Below are 21,879 nucleotides of genomic sequence, written 5' to 3'. Positions count from 1 at the left end.
GCATCTTTTGTCTCTTTCTGTTCTCAGGACTCCAACTAACCAACTAAAGAGCTGTTGCCCAGAGCTTTGTTCCCGAGGAAGAAAAGAGCTAAGCCCACACCCAAAACTGCTTTGTGCCAAGAATCGACAGTGGGGTTTGCCAGCCAGCATATGTTGTCCTTTTGGAAAATGAGACTGAGACCATGTGAAGAGGCAGCAGATGTGTGTCAAGCCATCTCAAGGCAAGTGAGCGGGTGGCCACACTGTGCTGGGCTCACTCCTCCCTGAGCTACACCCTCCCTGGCCCCTGGCAGGCATTTCCTATCCTTCTCTGTACGTAAGTAAGATGAATAAAAGACTATTCTAGTCTCGTGATCTCAAAGGGTATATCCTGGAGTTGAAACCCACTTATTCTACTGCTGAGGCCCAGAGAGGGACAGACACTTTCCCAAGGTTACACAGCGACTTGTAACTGGACCAAAACGTACTACAGTTAGGTCTTTTTGTTTGAAGTATTGAGGATAATGCTATCTACAGTGTTTTGTTTTGTTTTGTTTTGTTTTTAAGGCAAATGCTTTTATTCCTCATGGCTTGGTACACTGTAAAGGGCCGCTCTCCCATGAATACTCACCTGCTCCCTTCTGTTAACCTCTGTGTTAAACTGATGCGGCACCGTTGGGGGAGGGTATAACAGAGTGGCCGGGAGTGCAGGGGCTGGAGCCAGCCTGATCTCCAAGCTTAGCTTTGCCACTGACCCACTCTCTGAGGTTGGGAAGTTCCTTGACCTCGACAAGCCTCAGATCCCTCACCTATAAAAAAGGATAGGGGTGCACCTGGGTGGCTTAGTCGGTTAGGCGTCCGACTTTCGCTTAGGTCATGATCTCGCGGTTCGTGGGTTTGAGCCCTGCGTCGGGCTCTGTGCTGGCTGCCGGCTCGGAGCCTGGAGCCTGTTTCAGTCTGTGACTCCCTCTCTCTCTGACCCTCCCCTGCTCACTCTCTCTCTCTAGAAATAAATTTAAAAAACCTTAAAAAAAAAAAAAAAAGGATAGGGGCACCTGGGTGGCTCAGTTGACTGAGCGCCTGAGTCTAGATTTCAGCTCAGCTTATGATCCCGGGGTCCTGGGATTGAGCCCTGCGTGACAATCCTCACTGAGCATGGAGCCTGCTTGGGATTCACTCCCTCTCTCCCTCTCCCTCCTCCTCTCTCTCTCCCTGCCTCTGCCTTTCCCCCCACTTGTGCGCAAGTGTGCTCTCTCTTTCTCTCTAAAATTAAAAAAATGAAAATAAAATGTAGAACATAGGATAATATTACTTATGAAGGGTTCTTGCAATTTAATACCTTGAGTTGTTTGTAGCAGCGCCTGACAAATAATAATCTCCAAAAATGATTACCTCGGGGCGCCTGGGTGGCTCAGTCGGTTAAGCGTCTGACTTCAGCTCAGGTCATAATCTCATGGTTCGTGGGTTCGAGCCCCGTGTTAGGCCCTGTGCTGACAGCTAGATCAGAGCCTGGGGCCTGTCTTCGGATTCTGTGACTCCCTCTCTCTCTATCTCTGCTCACGCTATCTCTCTCTCTCTCTCAAAAATAAATATCTTTGATAAGATCGCCCTTTTTCGGTAATTATTCTAAGATGCTTGTAAACTGATGTAGACACTTTTCAGTGTAACCATTTGTTTTCTGTCCTTTCATTTGTTCTGGGATCTAGAAGGGCCTGAAGAATATCACATATCCCACCTGGGGTGGGGGGGGGTGCTAGTTTGTGCTCTACCCTCAGCTTACATACGCTCCCTCATCATATGGACATTTGTATACTTTCTCCTTCTAGAATTATGGAAAGGTGTTTTCTCATGTTTCATATTGGGGCTATATCTGGCAAGCTGTTACCCCACATGGGCTTCTCAGGGTCAGAATAATCTCTTGGCCACTATGAGTTGGTGCATGTAGATAAAACAAAACATCAATAATGATAATAGCCACGTATTTAGTACTTAGCAGTGACCACTTAAGTGCTTACTGTGTGCCAGGCTCTCTACATGACTTAACCTGTAACACTCATCAGGAGTGTTCTAGACTTGGGGCGCCTGGCTGGCTCAGTCGGTTAAGCACCCAGCTCTCTGTTTCAGCTCAGGTCATGATCTCACAGTTCATGAGTTTGACCCCTGCATCAGTCTCTGTGCTGACAGCGTGGAGCCTGCTTGGGATTCTCTCTCTCTCTCTCTCTCTCTCTCTCCTTCTCTCTCTCTCTCTCTCTGCCGCTCTCGTGCTCTCTCTCTTAAAATGAAAAAAAAAAACATTTATAAAGGAGAGACAAAGAAAGGTTACTCAGAAACATAAGTGACATTCTATCCTTATTGTAAGGGAACTAGCACAAGTTTGCCTCTTGGTGAGTGATAGACAGAAGCTACACCAGGGCCAGCTGTCACACAAAAGAAACTTTATTTGCAGCACATAAAGAAACCACGGGAATAACTTCCAAAGCTGTGACTCTCCAAGCAAGGGTGGATGTTGTTGTTTTTTTAATTTAGGGTTAGGATGAATGTCTACAAAGGGGTGCCTTGTCATCGGATGCAGAGGCAAGCATAAGGTCACACATGCGCCTTAAGGAAACACGCCTACACAGACACTGTATGTTCCGTAAATGAGGCATGTGCTCCTCCGTGGCTGGAGATTTTAGTGTTATAATGAGGTAAGTTGACTGTGGGTCACTGCATGGGTCGATGCATGGTCCCTCTGTTGCAGGTGGGAGTCCAAACTGGCCTGAGTTATTTATTGCTTGGGGGGTAATCCCAGTTTCCGGCGGGGATGCTGTGCCTGCAGGTCTCTGGCCTGAGTTAAAGACAAGCCGGAAAGAAGAGCGTTAAGGAAAACCATAGGACAAAGGTTGGTGAGTACAAGCAGCTGAGTAGTTAAAGGTCAGGTCTTGGGGTCTAGCTGGTGACACTACCGGTAACTGGGAGGAAAGGAACTAGAACGTTAACCCAAGGTCAAGTTCTAATGCAAAAGGTAGAATGGTTCTTTATTCTCACCTATTATCTCCCTCATTTTGCAGACACGGAAACTTAGGCTTCAGTAAGTGGCAGAGCAAGGATTCGAACCCGGGTCCCAGGCCACACTGCTGCTTTAACTATTAGCTTATCTAGCATAATTAGGGGAACATCTTTTTACAGAAACAAAGTTAAGTCATAAATTATAAAGCAAAATGTATATTATCTTTAGATCGCATTCTGCTTTGGCCGGTGTCAGCCATTGGATTATAATTGGCACAGGTTGATGGAGCCCATGACCTCCTGTGAGTGTCTGAATGGGATACTCATAGACGAGCGGGGGACAAAAGGTTTTATGCTCTCAGCCAGGGCTCTCCACACCTTCTTGGTCTTGTACTCTCTCAATAAAAAATTAAAAAAAATTTTTTTAATGTTTATTTTTGAGAGACAGAGAGAGACAGAATATGAGCAGGGGAGGAGCAGACAGAGAGGGAGACACAGGATCTGAAGCAGGCTCCAGGCTCTGAGCTGTCAGCCCAGAGCCCAGTGCGGGGTTTGAACCCACAGACCGCGAGATCATGACCTGAAGTGAAGTCAGACCCTTAACCGACTGAGCCACCCAGGCGCCCCTTTCAGTAAAATATTGTTGCAGACACATTCCCCAATACATGTATTTTAGTTATTTTGGGATTTGTGCATTTATGATTTTGTGTACGTGAAATGTCCAGAACAGGCAAATCTATAGAGAAAGAAAGTAGATGAGCTGTTGTTGGGGGGGAAGGGTAAGCAGGTGGATAGAGTAGGAAGTGACTGCTGATGAATACAGGGTTTCTTTTTGGGGTGATGGAAATGCTCTGGAATTAGTGGTGATGGAACAACCTTATGAATATACTAAAAATCATTGAATTATATATATATGTATATGTATATACATATATATAAAGGTAAATATTTTGGTATATGAATTTTATCTCAATTTTTTAAAAGCTATGTACTAAAATAATGGATACAATACAAAGAAAAGCCTAAAAATTATAGGGTGAAATTTTAAAAGTCATAAATGAAAGCTCTGATATTGTCTTCTGTCAGCTTAACAAATTGTCTTATGCTCTCCCTATGGACTTACTGCTTTAATGTTTATTTATATTGAGAGAGAGAGAGAGAGTGCACACGAGCAGGGGAGGGGCAGAGAGAGAGAGAATCCCAACCAGGCTCCGTGCTGTCAGTACAAAGCCCGATTTAGGGCTCAGTCTCACAAACCACGAGATCATGACCTGAGCCTCAATCAAGAGTTGGATGTTTAACTGACTGAGTCACCCAGGCACCTCTGGACTCACTGCTTTAAACCAGTCCCCTGAATAGGCTGTGTCTCAGTTATGTGAGAAATAAGCCCATCAACTCAATCAGAGGAGGGACGCAGAGACTCAGCACAGTGGAGCGAGGCTTTAATCAACCTTCTTGCAAGAGCAGGTGTCTGATGGACAGGCACACTCAGGGCAGTGACACCAGACAGTTTATGTCCTGGTGTGGCAGTCCCTCCCCTGGATCCTCATCGGCTGAGTATACAGAAGTTACGGCCTTACCTGGACATCATTTATGCCCACATAAGGCAAAAAATAGTCTGGTTGGATCAGTCAGACATTCCCTGAGGTGGTGCAGAGACTTTCAGTCCCTCCTCCCTTTGTGCTTTGGCCCATGCTCATTGCAGAGCCCATGAAAATAAGCCTATGAAAGGGAAAGGGGAAGAAGAACCAGGAAGTGAAGGATCTAAGGTTTTGGGACTCCACTGTGTGTGTGTGTGTGTGTGTGTGTGTGTGTGTGTGTGTGGCAGGGTGGGGGGATTGTACATATTTCCAATAGGTTGTAAGCCAACTGTTAACTAGACAGCATAGCTTTTATTTGGTATTTATGAAAACGAATCGTCTCCCTTCTCACAAATTATAAGCCATTTGTGGCCCCTGGTAAAAGCCCTTTTTGCTTTCACAACTGTTTTGAATTTCAGAAACATTGTGAATCAGTCAACAACAATAACAGTTAAGAGATATATGCTGAATACTTGCTAGATGCACACACTATCCTGAGTGCTCTGTTTACATACGTGTACCTCCCGTTCCTATGCAGCTATATTAATGTCTGGTAATGTCACCATTTTACAGTTGAGGAAGCTGGGGCTCAGGTAGATTAAGTAACTTTTCCAGAGTCAAAGCCATCACATGGCTGAGTGGGGCTTCAAATGAAACAGCCTGACCTAACGCCGTGTTCTGCACCTACTCTGTGCTGAGCACTGAGGGACACGCAAAGTGTGTGCACCCTGGGAGTTTATCCTGTAATGGGAGAGGGGGGCAGTTATCAAGTAACTATATGACAAGTACGGTTATTTCCAAGTTCTTGGAAGAACATATCATAGCTAAGTTCTGGGTGCCTTCTGCCCCAGAAACATGCAGGATAAAGGAGTTAAGTAAGAGCTTTAAATCTAATTTTGTTTATGTAAACAAATCACAAAGAAACCCCACACATTTTGTTTCTGCCTCTGAGCTGGGCCAGGGAGGGTTTGGGGTGTCAGGGGTTGCTGTCCCACAGAATTGTCCACAGACACCAACTCGGGCATCATTCACCAGCCGTGAGCCAAGGGGATTCAGTGGCCGGAGGCCCCGAGTTATGCCAGTGTTTAGAAGCTTGGACTCTTGGCTGACCTTCTTAGAACTAAAAAGGCCTCAAATAGTAGGGAACTTTTTGGATTTACTGCGGCACACTAATTATTAGGCGAATCACATAATATTTCTAAGCTGTTTGGGATATGGTAGAGACTTAATAAAATAGTTATGAATTTTGACTGAGGCTATCTGACGTTTATTGAATTCTTACTATATCATTCCTGAGTGAGCCTTTTTGAATATGAACTATAAGATCTCTACCCAGCGTAAGCAATAAAAAAATGATGCGATTTTTATTAACTGACATGAGAAGATTTTCATAATATATCATTCCATGGGAAAAAGAAGTTTTAAAAAAAGTATAATAGCATGATTCCATTTTTATGTTGTTACTGATCTACAGTTATCTGGACAAAAATATAAGGAAGGATATGTGCCGGAATGTTAATAGAATTTATTTCCGGGGCTCTTGGGTGGCTCTGTCACTTAAGCGTCTGACTCTTCGTTTTGGCTCAGGTCATGATCTCACAGTTTGTGGGATCGAGTCCGATGTTGGGATCTGTGCTGACTGCACAGAGCCTACTTGGAATTCACTCTGTCCCTCTCTCTCTGCCTCTCCCCTGCTTGTGTGTGCGCGCTCTTCAACATAAACAAACTTAAATAAATAAAATTCTTTAAAAAAGAACTTATTAGGGGCACCTGGGTGGCTTAGTCGGTTAAGCGTCCGACTTTCGCTTAGGTCATGATCTCGCGGTTCGTGGGTTCGAGCCCCGCGTCGGGCTCTGTGCTGACTGCCAGCTCAGAGCCTGGAGCCTGTTTCAGTCTGTGACTCCCTCTCTCTCTGACCCCCCCGTGCACGCTGTCTCTCTCTCTCTCTCCTAGAAATAAATAAAACATTTAAAAAAAAAATAAAAAAAATAAAATAAAAAAGAACTTATTGGTATAGGAGGAAAGGTGATTTTAACTTTAAAACTACTTGCCTGTATTTTCTGACTTTATTTGGTGTGATGGGTGTGCATTGCTTTTATAATTAGAGAAGTGATTTTTTACCCAGAGCTACGCCCTACCTTGTTTAAGTTGTTTTTTTTTTATGTTTGTTTATTTTTGAGACAGAAACAGAGTATGAGTGCGGGAGGGGCAGAGAGTGAGGGAGACACAGATTCTGAAGCAGGCTCCAGGCTCTGAGCTGTCAGCACAGGAGCCTAACACGAGGCTTGAACCCATGAACCTTGGGATCATGACCTGGGCCAAAATCGGACACCTAACCGACTGAGCCACCCAGGCACTCCCCTACCCTGTTTAAATTAGGAGAAAGCATGACACTGTGGTGACAGTTGCATTTCTGAAATTTGGGCCTTGGGGTTGTCTTGGCTAATTTCCATTTCTATTGGATTCCACCCTAAAGCAAGATCTTACTTCCAGATCTCTTTGTAAGGAGACTAGGCTGTAGTTGGTGAGAAGGCACCACCTCCACACATGGCTCCAGGGAATTTCTTCTAGAATAGTGTCCTGCCAGAAACCTGTGACATTTTACTTGGGATTATGGAGCCTTCTGGAAACAGGTGCTTGTACTCAGCCCCTCCCCCCGCCACCCCCCCCCACCCCCCGCCCCGGTCCTCAGTAGTGGAACCTTTAGCCTCCCAGTTGGTGAGGAGTGAAATGAGACTGATGAACCCTTGACTTCCTCCTTTGGGTTTGCTTTTCTCCAGGCCTCGAAGCCCTGACTGCTGAGAGCAGAAGAGAAGAAAGAACAGGAAGAGAAGAAAGAACCCGGGTACAGCAGGTGCCCACCATGGGGCAGAGCTGCCAGCGAGGATGTGTAAGCTCTCCCCCTGCTTTCCCCCAACTTCATGTGGCCACTGGCAGCTCAGCTCACTCTCCCTCGGGCTGTAGGTTGGGGTCCATTTTATAGGACGGAAACCCTGACAGCAGAGACGTGTTACGGGATGAGGCAGGAAGCCCTCAGACCCAGCCTCTGCCTCTCTGTGCAGTGTACATTTTACCTGGGCCAGACAGGTCCCTACCAAGGGGAGCCCAGGGGGTCAGTCACATAGCCCCTCGGTTAATCACTTCTTAGACCGTTACGCGGCAAAGTCACGAAAGTGTGTGGAGAACAGGAGTGTGGCCTTTTCTAAGAGAAGCCTTCCCTTTCTCGCCGCTTACAGAGAGCGCTGCTTCTCCCCTGGATGTTGACCCAAACCTTGGAAAATGTGTATGGGACAAATGATGCTCTGAGTAGCTGGCTCGTTTTCAGTCAACCGCAGAGGGTCCCTCTGGGGCAAGGACTACAGACGCTCCCCTTTTACAGTCTGGGAAACTGAGGTACAATGTGGCTTAAGCCCAGCGACAATCACAGAGCTGGACCTTAAGGAAGGCCCTGGGGACAGGATTCTCCCAAGGCGGCATGTCAGTCACTGCTGTGGCCTGACCTCCCTGCTTTGTAAAGACTTCCCTGGTCAGTGTGTGGGTGACCACGCAGTTCCCAGATGACATGTGAGAGTGGGGAGGAGGGGCCACACAGCTGCTTTCCCCTCCCTGTGAGGTGGGGGGGGGGGGCAACTTTCCCTCAGTTCTCCAGGCCCGGCTTGAAAAGGCCCCCTGCGTCACCTCTAGGGAGGGCTGGAGGGCTTTGCGACCTCACAAGGCTTTGAGAGAATTGAATTTGACCCCGCTTCTCACACCCAAGTAGAAACTCAGCGTCATCTCTGAAATCCGAGGCGCCTGTTTGGGTTACAGTGAGCAGGGGAGGCCACTAACTCCATAAACCTGAACACTCTTCGGGTCCCAGACCCTCAATGCCCGTGCCTTCTCTCTTCCTCTCCTCTGCAATCAGGGTGAACAAAACTTTGCCTGCTCTGAGAAAGGAGGACCTCCAGCCCAGGTGGTTTGTCTGGGATGCCAATGCCACCTCTCGTGGTTCCCTCTGTTCCCTCCCGGTGCCACCACCCGGCCTTGCAAGCCTCAGGCAGATTGCCACTGAGGGTTTAAATGAGGCCAGGCAGCTTTGGAGAGGTGGCACAAAGCAGCCGGTGTCACAGGCGCCATGCGGCAGTCGGCAGGCTTGGGCACTGGCCCTTGGAGTTCAGTGTCAGTCTGTGGACCCCCGCTGGTCCTCTGTGGTCTGAGGGGGTCCAGAGAGGGGAGCGCAGTCTCAGGGATCTCAGACACCAGCAGAAACCCAGGAGCTGGAAATTGGTGGGAGCTCTCAAGTGGCCCCGTGTGAGTTGTAGTTTACTGCCCTGTGGTCTTTACTGTAACTTTGGGCGAGCAACGGCCCTGTGCTCTGAGGCCTCACACGGTCTCCTTAAATGTTCGCGAAGTCCCAGTAAAGGAGGTAGCGTTCACGTCTCACAGACAGGAAAATGGAGGCTTGGGAAGTTAAATTCCTTGCCTAATTTCACACAGCTCCTCAGTGACAGATCTAGGACATGAACTCAGGTCCTCTAACCCCAAGCCTGTGCTCTTTTGACAAGGGCTCCTTCAACCTCCATGACAAACGCAAGGCTGCAGGTGAGGCGTGCGACCGACCGTGACTGCCGAAGGACATGCCTATTTCCCGTTTTGAGTTGTTCCCATCTTAGGAATGTTGTGCTCTGTATATTGAATTCCCACCCTTAATCTAAGGAGGGGCCCAAAATTATATGGTCCATTCAGTTCCTTTCTCCTCGGCTCCTTGGCCGTTCCAAGCCCCAGAGTAGTGTATGTTGTTTCCTTATGCTCAATTCTCATGAAAGCCTATTAAATATCTTCAAGGCTTCATCAGAGCCCTTTCAGCCACGAGTCTGCTCTCAGAGGATATCGGTGTAAAGCCTAGAGTGGCTTTCGGCCATGTGTAAAACTTGCCTCGGTTGTCCTGGTCACTTGGGTTGTCTATGCGATGCCTTTTCTTGCTTCCCTAGGACCATGATTTCTATAGAGCTTCTCTGATTAGCAGCCTACTCAGAAGAGGGCACGGTTTTCCAGTTCATGAACAACAGTCATTTACGGAGCACCTGCTCTACGTGAGGCAGGACAGGAAGTGCTGGAAAGATGGTCTCTGCCCTTCTGGGAGGATCCATGGGTTACCCCTGATTCTTGCGGGGACTGGCTGCACGTCTGTGGGCCGCTATGCAACCTTCTAGAAACCCCAGTCCCCTTCCTTATAAAGTGGGATTGCCTCTTGTGCTCTGTCACTTAGCATTCCATTCGTTCTCACTCCCCCTAGAGCAAGAGTCCTAAGAGCAGCAAGAGAGGGCCAGCCCGAGCACAAGCGTTGTTGAAGCTACTGCTTGTGTCGTGTTGTTATTGTCCTACTGGCTAAGGCCAGTCACACAGCCAAACCCGTTGTCCCTGTGGGAGGAGACTTCGGAGAGTATGGGTACAGGGAGGAGAACCTTCTGGCTGTTTTCTGCAAACAATTTCCTGCATCCTCCTCTTCCCTTCAGCTGCCATCATGAAGAGACCTACAAGGCCTCTGTCTTGACTGGCAGCAGCTTCCAAAAGCTGTGAGGCATGGGGAGTTGTGAGACGAAGGGCAGGATGTGTACGGAAGGGCAGGATGCTAATTCATCAAGGATGCTAACTCGTCCAGCTGGCTGCTACCTGATGGCCACGTTCTCACCGTGTTCATCCGGGAAGTATTGCATCCTGCAATCTTGGGGACAGGCGTGGCCAACAGGGACAGGCCCCTGTGTTCCCACAGCTCCCCCCCCACACTGCTCTAGCAGCTCAGCGCTCTGCTTTCACTATTGATGGACACATCTGTCTTCTCTGGTGGACTGTGAGCTCCCTGCAGGCGGAGCCACTACTGCTTTTCATCTTCAAACCCCCACTTCCTAGCACAGGATCTGCACGCTCGTAAGCGCCTAATCCATGCTGATGTGAATACATTCACGAGTAAGACATTTCTGAGCTCTGCTGTGCTTCATCCAGAGAAGGGCTCATCATGTTAGAATTTACTCAGCGATTTCAGGGTTGCTTATAGTTACCGTCGCTTTCTGAACACGACTGATAAGTTATGAGCATCAGTATGTGTTGAACGCAAGTTGCTAAGATGCCTTTGTAATACCTTATGTTGTCCTGTGTTTCTTTAAGAGAGAAGCATCTGAAACGGCAATCGAGCCCCCACTTACTGAAATGAAGGTAAGATGCCTAAGCGTTCTTTCCATGTCCTGTAACATTTTCTGTAAAAGAGAGAGAGTGTGTGTCAATTCCCTTGAGGAATTCTGACCATGGTGTCAGTGAGCCAAGCAGCCCAAAATGGATTCCCCTGGGGGTTGGGGTTGGGGGTGGTGAGGAAGGGGGAGAGAATTTACCTCTAAACTGTTCCTACCCAGGCCCAGCCCACGCCACAGAACAGGTGCTTTCTGAGGGGGGACCTTTGTTACTAAGTTAGTCTCTTAGTCCTCTCTTGGGAGCAAATTACTAAGTGTCAGAGCTAAACATAAGACCTTCCTGCACTTGGAGCTACGTGAAATACTGACTGTGGAGAGGCTCCGGGAGAGAGAACAAGGGTCTCTCCCTTCCCTTGTCTTTTCCAGTGTGTAGAATCAGGCATGCCAGGATCTTGGTACCCATGCCCTCTGCGCTTGAACATGGGCAAGTTTCAGATCTTTCTTATTGATATAGCCCGGATGGTTCCACATCAGAGAATTTTCTGTGCTTTTTGTGATGACCTACCCCCTTCCCTCTCATTCCCCAAGCTGGTACTTCACTGTGCCTTTAACACTACAGTAGAGTGAATCTGAGGTGCGTTGCTTCATGGGAAGGTGGTGAGGTGGGATATTGAAAGAGCCAGTTTGCTAAGAGAAAAGCGCAGTAACTTTGGATGTCTCCTGCATCCGGGTCCCTTATCTGGTCTCAGGTGAGGTGTGAGGCTGGGCTTGGAAACACAGCCCCCTTGGCCCCGCTTCTTACTCCACGATCGAGCAGCCATATTCTTGTTCTTTCGAAAATGAATAAGCCGCTCCAGCATTTGAGGACTTATGGCTGAGAAGTGAAGTTCAACATGCAAAGAAGGAAAAACGTGTGTCTTAGGAGCCAGATGAGGGAGGGGTCCACCCTGTCTTGGGGAGAGAAGGAAGGTTGGAGAGAGGAGGTGAGATTTACAGGAAGTCTAGAAGCAGAAGAAGGAATCTGCTGGCCAGGAAGGACGTTCCGGGGAGAGACGGCAGCCCCGGCAAAGGCAGAGGCTATGAGAGACGGAAGCAAGCGGGGAGGCTGTGGTGCTGGCAGGGAAGGCAGGAGCGGAGGCTAATGACACTGGCTGGGGCTGGCGCTGGGTGTCCCGGTAAGGAACTCCATCAAGAGCGCCCGAAAGGGATCATGTGATTAAATTGTGTTCTGTCAGGCAGCAGCAAGAAGCATGAGCCTTGAGCCTCCAGGAAGCCAGCGGGAAGGGGGATGGGTAGTGGGGCTGAGTGTAGACACATCTTGAGAGGTGGTATGTGTGCAAAATAGTGCACCTCAGAGCGGGAACAAGAAAGGACTACAAGTTCCATTGTTACCAATTTTTAAAGACCGATCAGCACTTGGCGAGCCTTCCAGATGGCTCCTTGTGCCATCTTGTACTCAGGGGCTCTCACATGAGGATGGGCTGATAGGGGTCCCTACCTTTGTTTTCCAGGGCCATTTTTAGCATATTATGAGGCATTACCGTCTTATAACTGCCTGGTTGAGGAAGCTTTATATATCAGATTATCTGGCTTTAACTAGGATGACCCTCACAAAATAAGCAAGTGGCTTAGAGGGTTTCTGCATAAAAACTATGGATTAAAGCTAATGAACAATGGGGCCCCTGGTTGGCTCAGCCGGAAGAGAGAGTGAGAGAGTGACTCTTGATCTCAGGGTCATGAGTTTGAGCCTCATACTGTGTGTAGAGATTACTAAAAATAAATAAACTTAAAAAAAAAAAACCCTAATGAACAAGGAGAAAATAAGAGCACTGATTCATTTCCTATCCCTGGTGTAAGCTACTCATCAGCCACATCTTGGAGTTAAAACAAAGAAAAGATCTGATCAGATATAATAAGTAGTCAGAAAAAGAAAATGGGCAAGGCTATTTGAATTCTCGCTTTATTCTGCATATCACTAGTGATAAGCTAATCCCTATGTATAGGAAAGGCTTGAGATAGGTAATGATACTATTAGGCCACTACATTTTAATAGTTAATTTCATCCTTGTGTCTTTAAAATTTTTTAATGTTTATTTATATTTGGGGGGTGGAGAGAGAGACAGAGACAGAATTTGAAGCAGGCTCCAGGCTCTGAGCTGTCAGCAAGCACAAAGCCTGATGTGGGGCTCAAACTCACGAACCATGAGATCATGACCTGAGCTGAAGTCAGCCGCTCAACTGTCTGAGCCACCCAGGTGCCCCCTGTGTTTTTGTTTAAATTGAAGTATAATTTACTAGTCATCAAATGCATAAATCCTAAATGTTGGCTCAAGAAATTTGAACACATGCATATACCTATATAACTACTACCCAGTTCACGATAAAATATTTCCATCATCCCCCAAAGTCTCATGTCCCTTTCCAGTCATTACTTTCCCATCCTCTGACCTGAGGTTATTATTGTTCCGACTTCTCTCACTGTAGGTTCGTTTTCCTGTTCTTGAACCTCATGTAAATGTAATCATACATGTGTGCTCTTTTGTACCTGGCTTTGATAGTTTTATTTGCTGTGTGTATTGAGTTCATTCCTACATGATCTTGTATATAGAAAATCCTAAGGTACACACACACACACACACACACACACACACGTTGAATAAACACATTCAGCAAGGTTGCAGAATATAAAATCGATATATGAAAATCAGTTGTACTTCCATACATTTGCAATGAACAATCAAAAAATGAAACTACGAAAACAGTTTCATTCATGCTTAGGAATAAACTTAAAAGAAGACCAAGATTTATACTCTGAAAACTATAAAACATTGTTGAAAGAAATTGAAGAAGATCTAAATAAATGGAAAAACATTCTGTGTTCATGAATTGGAAGACTTAATATTAAGTTGGTAATACTCCCCAAATTGATCTATAGGTTCAACACAATCCCAAAAACACAGCTGGTGGGGCACCTGTTACCAAAGGGGGAAAGAAGCATTCCATTTTTATAGCTGAGAAGTATGAATTATGTAGAGATCTAGTATGATTTTTTTTTCTCTCACCTTCTCAGAGACATTTGGGTCGTTTCTAGTTTGGGCTATTATTAAGGCCATTATTAATGAAGTCCTGTGAACATTTGTGTGCAAATCCTTCTGTGGACATATGCTTTAGTTTCTCTTGGGTAAATACCAAGGAATGGAATCTCTAGGTCATGGGGTAGGTATATATTAAACTTTATTAGGGGCAGCCAAGAGCGCCGGGGTGGCTCAGTCAGTTAAGCGTCTGACTTCGTCTCAGGTCATGATCTCACAGTTTGTGTGTTCTAGCCCTGCATCAGGCTCTGTGCTGACAGCTCAGAGCTTGGAGCCTGCTTTGGATTCCACGTCCCCCTCTCACTCTCCCCCTCCACCTCTCCACTCACACTCTGTCTCTCTTTCTCTCTCACTCTCTCTCAAAACTAAGTAAACATTAAAAAAATATTAAGAACAGCCAAATAGTTCCAAAGTAGTGTCATTTTACACTCTCATCTGTCCCATTTGTTTTCATGTCTATGGTTTCTTTCTTCTTACTTTCTTTCTTTCTTTCTTTCTTTCCTTCTTTTTTTCTTTCTCTCTCTCTCTCTCTCTCTCTCTCTCTCTCCCTCCCTTCCTTCCTTCCTTCCTTCCTTCCTTCCTTCCTTCCTTCCTTTCTCTTTTTTGAGAGAGAATGAGAGAGAGCACAAGACGGGATGGGCAGTGGGAAAGGGAGAGAAATTTAGGCAGGCTCCATGCCTGTGCAGAACCCGACGTGGGGCTCGATCTCACGACCCTGAGATCATGACCTGAAATCAAGAGTTGGATGCTTAACTGACTGAGCCCTCCAGGCACCCCTAGATATGTTTTATAACATAAATAATATATTAGTGCAATTGTATGCATTGATAGTTATAAGTAAATATACAGAGGCTCCTGGGAGGTTCAGCCCATTGAGCAACTGACTGGATTTTGGCTGAGGTCCTGAAATCATGGTTTATGAGATAGAGCCCATGTCAGGCTCTGTGCTGACAGTGCAGAGCTCGCTTGAGATTCTCTCTCTCTCTCTGCACCTCCACTGCTCATTTTCTCTCTCAAAATAAACAAACATAAAAAAAGTATACAGATTGTTGAGATACGTGATCAAAAGATTTTTACTACAGATGATTCTGAATAGACTAGTTCTGTAGCCTGGGACCAGGAGACAGTTGATATTGCTCAATGCTTTGTATTAGTTTGATACGACTGCAATAGCAAATTGCCACAAACTGGTGGTTTAATTTTTTTTAACCATTTTAATTTTATTTAATGTTTATTTTTTATTTTTGAGAGGTAGAGCACAAGTGGGGGAGGGGCAGAGACAGAGAGAGGGAGACACAGAATCCAAAGCAGGCTCCAGGCTCTGAGCTGTCAGCACAGAGCCCAAGGCAGGGCTCGAACTCATGGACTGTGAGACTGTGACCTGAGCTGAAGCTTGACACTCAACCGACTGAGCCACCCAGGCACCCCTAATTTTTCTTTACTGTTATTTTAATTTTTAATGTTATTTTAAATTTTAATTAATAAGATTATTAAAATTTTAATTAATAAAAATTAATTTTTATTAATTAAAATTTTAAAATTGAAAACTTATAATGTTATCTTATTTTTGAGTGAGAGAGAGAAAGAGAGAGAGAGAGAGCTAGAGAGAACAAGCAGGGGAGGGACAGAGAGACAGGGAGACTCAGCAGGCTCCAGGCCCCCAGCTGCCAGCACAGAGCCTGATGTGGGGCCCAAACCCACAAACCATGAGATCATGACCTGAGCCGAAGTCCAATGCTTAACCAACTGAGCCACCAGGCGCCCCATTGGTGGTTTAAAATAACAGGAATGTATTATCTCACAGTTCTGAAGGCCAGAAGCCTGAAATCAGGGTGTCAGCAGGGCGGGGCTCCCTCCGCAGGCTCTAGGGGAGGCTTTTTCCTGGCCCCTTTCACTTCTCGTGGCTCCAGGCGCTCCTTAGTCTGTGGCTGCAGAACGCCCTCTCATCTCTGCCTCTACCTCCATGTGGCATTCTCCCTTTCTCCCCCACTGTCTTCTCTTCTGCCTCTTATCAGGAAGGTCATTGGATTTAGGCCCCCCACCCCCGATCATCCAGAAAGATCTTGAGATCTCATGTATACAAGACCCTTTTTTGCAAGTAAGGTCACATACACAGGTTATGGGGATTAGAGCGTATCTTTTAGGGGGCACCATTCACCCTCTACAGGCCTGTCCTAGCAGAAGGAATGGGGAGGAGAGGATGGACTCGAGAGTCCTTAGATTGGACGTGTTCTGTTCTTGTTCTTGAGGCACATATAAAGGTAGACTCGATAGGGTTTGGTGACAGATTAGATGCAGGGCATTTGGGACGGGATAATCTCAAGAATAATGGTTAGGTTTCCAACTTGGCTGATGGGAAGATGCTTCCTACCTGGGACATTCTTTTCCCAGGTAGGAAGAGGAAGGACAGGCATTCAAAGGCAGAGCACTGCATAAGTCAGTTTTGCTCTGGTTTCTGCCCACATGTCATGTCCTCAGAGAGGTCTCCCCTATCCAGGCTACCTAAATTCTTTCTCTCTGTTGTTCAGCCTGTGTATCGGTTAGGATTAGATTTGGCTGGGAGTAACAGAAACCCCCCCAAATAGCAGTTGGCTTAACCCATCAGAATTTTCCTTTTCTCTCGGGTTCTAGAAATCTAGGGGCAGTCTGTAGGGGGCTGATGTGGGGCACCTTGGTGACAGGGGTGCAAGCTCGTTTTATTTCATTTTTGTTGCTTTGTTTTGTGGGACTGCCATTCCCAAGGTTATCTCATAATCCAAAATGTTCCTGGTTCTCTAGCCAGTCTGTCTGTATTTCATCCAGTAGGAAGGAAGAATGACAAGAGGAAAGGCTGCATAATCACTGTGTCCTAAGGGAGGCTTCAGGAAGCTAGCATGGGATGCCCTCACTTTCATCTCTTTGGCCAAAACTCACTCCCCTGGCCACGTCTCGTTGCATGGTAGATGGAGTCTTTCTTCTGGAGGGAGCTGGAGGTGGGGGCTGGATTCCGCTAAAAATCGGAGCATTTCTTAGTTAGAACACTTGATCTTAGCAAAAGGCTGAGAAGCGATTCTTCCTTTGTTAGAACAAAGGGGAAATGGAAATTGTAAGATGTGTCACCTACATTCTGCTTTATTTTTTCTCCTAGCCCCTGAGCTGATGTATATTTAATTTGTGACTTGTTTACTGTCTGTCCCTCCCCACCTGAATGTGTGGGCAGAGACTCTGTCATGCTCACCTGCCCATATCCAGTGATTAGGAAGTACAAGCAGACTAGGTGCTTCACAAATGTTCGTTGAATGAGTAAATGACAACCTGGGGAATTGAGAAAAGAGAGTAAGTTTAAGAAGAAAGGACTGTGATGTGAGACATACCAACTTTCAGGCGCCTGTGGGGTCTTGGAGCTGATGTTCATGGGCAGTTGGAACATGGGTCTGGGGTTCAGGAGAGAAATGGGGGCTGGACTTGTGACACGTGGGATTCTTTGGAGGGGGGGTGCCTGGGTGGCTCGGTGGTTGGGAGTCTGACTCTTGATTTTGGGTCAGGTCATGATATCATGGTTCACTTTGGGCTCTGTGCTGATAGCACAGAGCCTGATTGGGATTCTCTCCCTCCCCCTCTCTCTCTGCCCCTCCTTCCCCAAATAAATAAATAAACGTTAAAAAAAAGAAATTTATAAAAAAATACAAACAGCGATTCTTTGGGTAAGGCACAGTGGGATGGACCCACAGAAGATAGCACACTCAGTCAGCCCAGCTGAATCTACCAAGCCAGATGCCCACCCCCCCACCCTCAGCCCCCTGGGAAGGGCAACTGCTTCCATACCTCCCTTCTAGCCCCTCCGGTCAGGCGAATCTGCTCACCATGTGGTCTGAGAATGCCCTTTTTAAGAGAGGGCTCTGCAGAGCCAGGGTCCATGTGCCGCACTTTCCAAATCTAACCAAGCATGACTCAGTATCCCAGGGGAGAAGCTCCCTAATACAGGTTTTTGGATCCCTCTGTGACTGAGCCATCACTGGGCCTGTATAGAATAAGTGAAATAAGGACTCTATGATAAAATGAATATTTCACCTTGTTAGAACAGCAGGGTGGTCTTGAGCCAGACTGTCTGGGAAGTCACTTAACCTCCCTGCGACTCAATAGTCTTATCTATAAAATGGCGAAATAAGTAGCATGTTTCTCATTAGTTTGTTCTCAGGGTCAAAGAAGCGAATCTAAGTAAAGAATTCAGAACAATACCCGGTGCACAGTAAGTTCGACCTGAAAACTAGCTATCATTATAATGCCCAAGGTAGTTCACTTAAAAAGCAGCCCTTATTTTTCTTTCCCTGACTTAAAACATCTTTTCCTTTGGGAAATTATGGTGATAGGATATGGAAATTGTAACTAAAAAATTATCTTTTCTTAGCAAAGTGAAAAGACAGTACCTTAGTTTTTATTTATACGTGTGCTTAATTTGCTGGCCTCTGAAGTCCCACAGCCTAGGAACCTGCCTAGGTGTCGACGTGGACTCTCCTATGTGAACGTTTCCTCCTATGTTTTGGAGTTAATGCTTTAAAAACATTTTTTTTAATGTTTATTTTATTTTTGAGAGACAGAGAGACAGAGCTTGTGCAGGGAAAGGGCAGAGAGAGAAGGAGACACAGAATCCAAAGCAGGCTGCAGGCTCTGAGCTGTCAGCACACAGCCCGGAGCAGGGCTCTGACCCATGAATGTTGAGATCATGACCTGAGCTGAAGTTGGCTACTTAACCGACTGAGCCCCCCAGGCTCCCCAGGTGTTAATTCTAACAGGCCAGGATTAAAGATTTTTTGTCGGCCCTGTGATGGTGGCTGTGTGTGGGCGTTGGAGAGAACTATCCCAGGAAACTTGGGGGTAATCAGCAAGGTGACTTTTGAGATTGCTCTGTTCCAATGAGATATGAGCTTCCATTGGGAAGGGAACTGGCCTGAAGTAAGGAGCCGGGCGGAAGACAGGCGGGCCTCAGCAGTCTGGATAACCCTTCCAGGCCATCATTCTTTTGCATAGGAGGCTTACCGGGTTCAGAGGCAATGGAATGATGATGGGATGTCCAACAAGCCACAGGGCCAGATTGGGCCTTCCTCACTCCCTTGAGGGACTGCCATCCTCCAAGGGAAGTAGAGACCTTCTTGGGACAGAGGCTGAGAGAGGCATCTCTGGGCATCAGATCCTTTCTGAGCCAGGTAAACAGGTCATGGTTGAGCAAGGGGCGGCCGCGCGGAGACCTTTATGATCCTAAAAGAGGTGGGACTTGGGTGAAGCAAGAGAGGTGCATTTGTGTGCAAGATTTAAATCTTGTATTCAAATCTTGCACCTGAGGCACCTCTCTGGCCTCATCTTAACCCCAGCCCTAACACCTGAGGCCTTGTGTCTGTAAATTCCAGTGATCAGGGGCTGAAAACTTAAAGGCCTACGGGGGCAGACATTAGTGTGTATCAGTGAAGTGAGCAGACTGGGTGGGGCCTGGGGCCAGCTGCAGTACCCCTGCACTGTCTGAAGGGAGCAGTGGCTGCTCAGTTCTAACTGAGCTTGCCACGTGATAACCTGGGCCTGTGTGACCAGACCTAATATGTGGGGAATCTGGATTTATTTTATTTTACTGTACTTTATTTTTTAAGTTTATTTATTTTGAGAGAGAGAGAGAGCACACAAATGGGAGAGCGAATCCCAAGCAGGCCAGTGCAGAACCCAATGTGAGGCTCCAACCCACAAACTGAGAGATCACGACCTGAGCCAAAGTCAAGAGCCAGACGGTTACCCAACTGAGCTACTGAGGTGCCCTGGGAACCTGGGTTTTAAAGCGAAACTCCTGACTTTTAAGCGCTTCCTCATATTTATAAAATATTAGGCGAGCCAAATAAGATACGTTGTAGGCCATATTTTAGCCTGGTGGTTGCCAACTATAACCTCTGTTCCGATGCTGTCAGAAGGCAGAACTTTGGACCAATGAGAGAGGCAGGGAGACAGGCTAGGAATGCGATTCTCCATCCCCAGCCGCTCCAGGGGCTTCCACAAAGGAGCACAAGTGTCTGCAGAATTGATGAGAAAGTCACTGTGACCTTTCGTCCCCATGTGCTGCCCAGCCGCAGGTCCGCTAGGACCTTGGAGGGACTGCCCTCAGCACTGTCCAACAGAAACTGCAAAAACCAGTACCGATGGGTTCCTTTCAGAAATTTCTTCCGGATGTTCTCATGTCAGTGCTTTTCACTCCCCGCAGTCCCTCAGACTCAGCTGGGCAACTCCTAAATAAAAGCTGGTGTTTGGCCACCACTCCAGGTCAACTCAGCCATCACCTGAGGCCAGGCCTGGGCATCAGCACTTGTGAAAGTCCTCGGGGTGACTCTTGTGCAGTCGGGTTGAAAACCGCAGACATAACTAATAGAAATGTTGGGTCAGGATTCCACCTGGTGCTTCTTCTCAGAATGCGCTTTGCGTGACAGTGGTCCCCCCGCCCCACCCAGGATTCCCACATGTTGCAGTGGTGTGCATGCTAGCCTCAATAATTCTTTTTTCTCTTTCACTGTCTGAGACCTTAAACGCGCTCTGTAACCTCCATAACCTTCATGGACTGATTAAGTGTGGGGATAATGATATTTGCCCTTCTATTTGCCTCATCAGCGTGTTATCAGGAGAAATGAGGCAATAAATGAAAAAATAAATGCTCTGTAAACCGTCAGTATTATGCAAACACTGCTGTTAGAAGTGTGCTCCCAGGTGCTGGGGTACCGCTTCGATCCACTGGCGAGAATTTCTGGAGTAACATTCCTAGGGCCCTGGGTCCCCTGAGAACTGTTACATCGTGACTTAGCTGTTGCCTGCCTTCTCTTACTGGCGGGTGCATTTTGTGGGCGGTGGCCTGGCATGGCCTGACTCCTGCCCCAACTCCTCCAGGAGGGAGCACAGTAAATGAACAGAGACACCCAGGGGACTTCGGCCAGAGAGGAGGGCCATCTGAAGGGTGAGGGGAGATGCGTGGAACTAGATTTCCAATGGTCAAGGTCCTTGTTGCTCTTCCTCGGAGTTCAGAGAGTAATCAGCAAGGGGCTTAGCTGGGGTCGAGCAGCTCTATGGCAGCAAAAGAAAGTGGGATAATAAAGAAGTGCATGAGATGATGCCTGGCATGATAGAGGGCACAGGCCCAGCTCTGAGCCTGGGAGCAGTCACAGCGGTGTAACATGGCCTCTGGTCTCGAAGCTATCTGATGGGGGCCGATAAGACCAGTCCCCCCCAGAAGACAGTATCAGACAGACTATTATGAGTGAGTGTTACTTATCCGAGGCCCAGGCTGCATTGAGGTGGGTGGGGGGAGGGGGGAAGGATGGACAGAACCCTGGCTGGGCATCAGAACTGTGTTTAAGTCCCAGCTCCAGCCTCTAGCACAGGCTGACGCTGGACAAGATGGCTCCCTCGGTGCATTGCAGGTTCCCAGTCTGCAAAGAAGAGTCTTGGTCTAGATCTAGATGTATTCTGAGCACAGTCCGAGTTTGCCCTGTGGAAGTGCTGAGGCCTGGGAGATTGGGGTGAGTGGCCATGCTCAGGAGAGGCTTTCATGGGAAGGATGGGAGAGCTGGGCCCTCGGTGAGACAGACACTTGGTCAGCGGGAGGTGAGCGGAGAAGGCAGGGCAGGCAAGGAAATGTGTGCAGGGGCTTAAAAGGAATGGACTCGGCAGGCCAAGGACAGTGGGAGGTGGCCTTGCTGCGGCCCAGGGTGGAGGAAGAGATAAGTGGGGGGTAGTACAGTCAGATCACAGATGGCCTGAGACACCAGGCAGAGATGTTTCAATTGGCTGGGTCAGGAAGAGGTGGGGGCGGGGGGTCATCAAAGGATTTGGGGCAGGGCTATGATGTGATTAGGCTGCTTCTTAGCAGGAATAACGTGGCCTGGACTTCAGAATGACTTGGACAGTAGGAAGCTAAGAACCAGGGAGGGCAGCTGGAAGACTCTTGTGATATTTCTGGCATAGGACAATGAAGTCAAGAGGTTGGAGGAAGCAGTGGGCCAGGCCTAGAAATATTTCTCAGCATATACTGATGGATCTTGGGGCCTGCGTGTGTTCAAGGGGTGGGGAGGAAGG

General features: G+C 47.4%; 1 protein-coding gene and 1 long non-coding RNA gene across 2 annotated transcripts in view; one reads left to right on the top strand and one right to left on the bottom strand.

Annotated features, from left to right (window-relative positions):
- HK1 (hexokinase 1) overlaps window positions 1-21,879 on the top strand; it is a 114,827-nt gene that overhangs the window by 21,396 nt on the left and 71,552 nt on the right. Inside the window, exons 2-4 of the mRNA XM_039233252.1 lie at window positions 28-221; window positions 7,328-7,437; window positions 10,692-10,739. Coding sequence (XP_039089183.1) covers window positions 200-221; window positions 7,328-7,437; window positions 10,692-10,739 — 180 coding nt within the window. The 5' untranslated portion in view covers window positions 28-199. The remainder of the gene's footprint in view (window positions 1-27; window positions 222-7,327; window positions 7,438-10,691; window positions 10,740-21,879) is intronic.
- On the bottom strand, window positions 16,471-18,957 carry LOC120232485. Its single transcript, XR_005528577.1, has 3 exons — window positions 18,820-18,957; window positions 17,021-17,097; window positions 16,471-16,792 (listed from the first exon to the last, which is right to left on the bottom strand). It is a non-coding gene; the product is annotated as an uncharacterized LOC120232485 (long non-coding RNA).

This window comes from Hyaena hyaena, unplaced genomic scaffold (genome assembly GCF_003009895.1).
Source record: "Hyaena hyaena isolate Hyena2069 unplaced genomic scaffold, ASM300989v1 scaffold_73, whole genome shotgun sequence".
NCBI classification, from domain to species: Eukaryota; Metazoa; Chordata; class Mammalia; order Carnivora; family Hyaenidae; genus Hyaena; species Hyaena hyaena.
The sequence above is the reverse complement of the archived record's forward strand: the minus strand, read 5'-3'. Positions and strand labels throughout refer to the sequence as shown.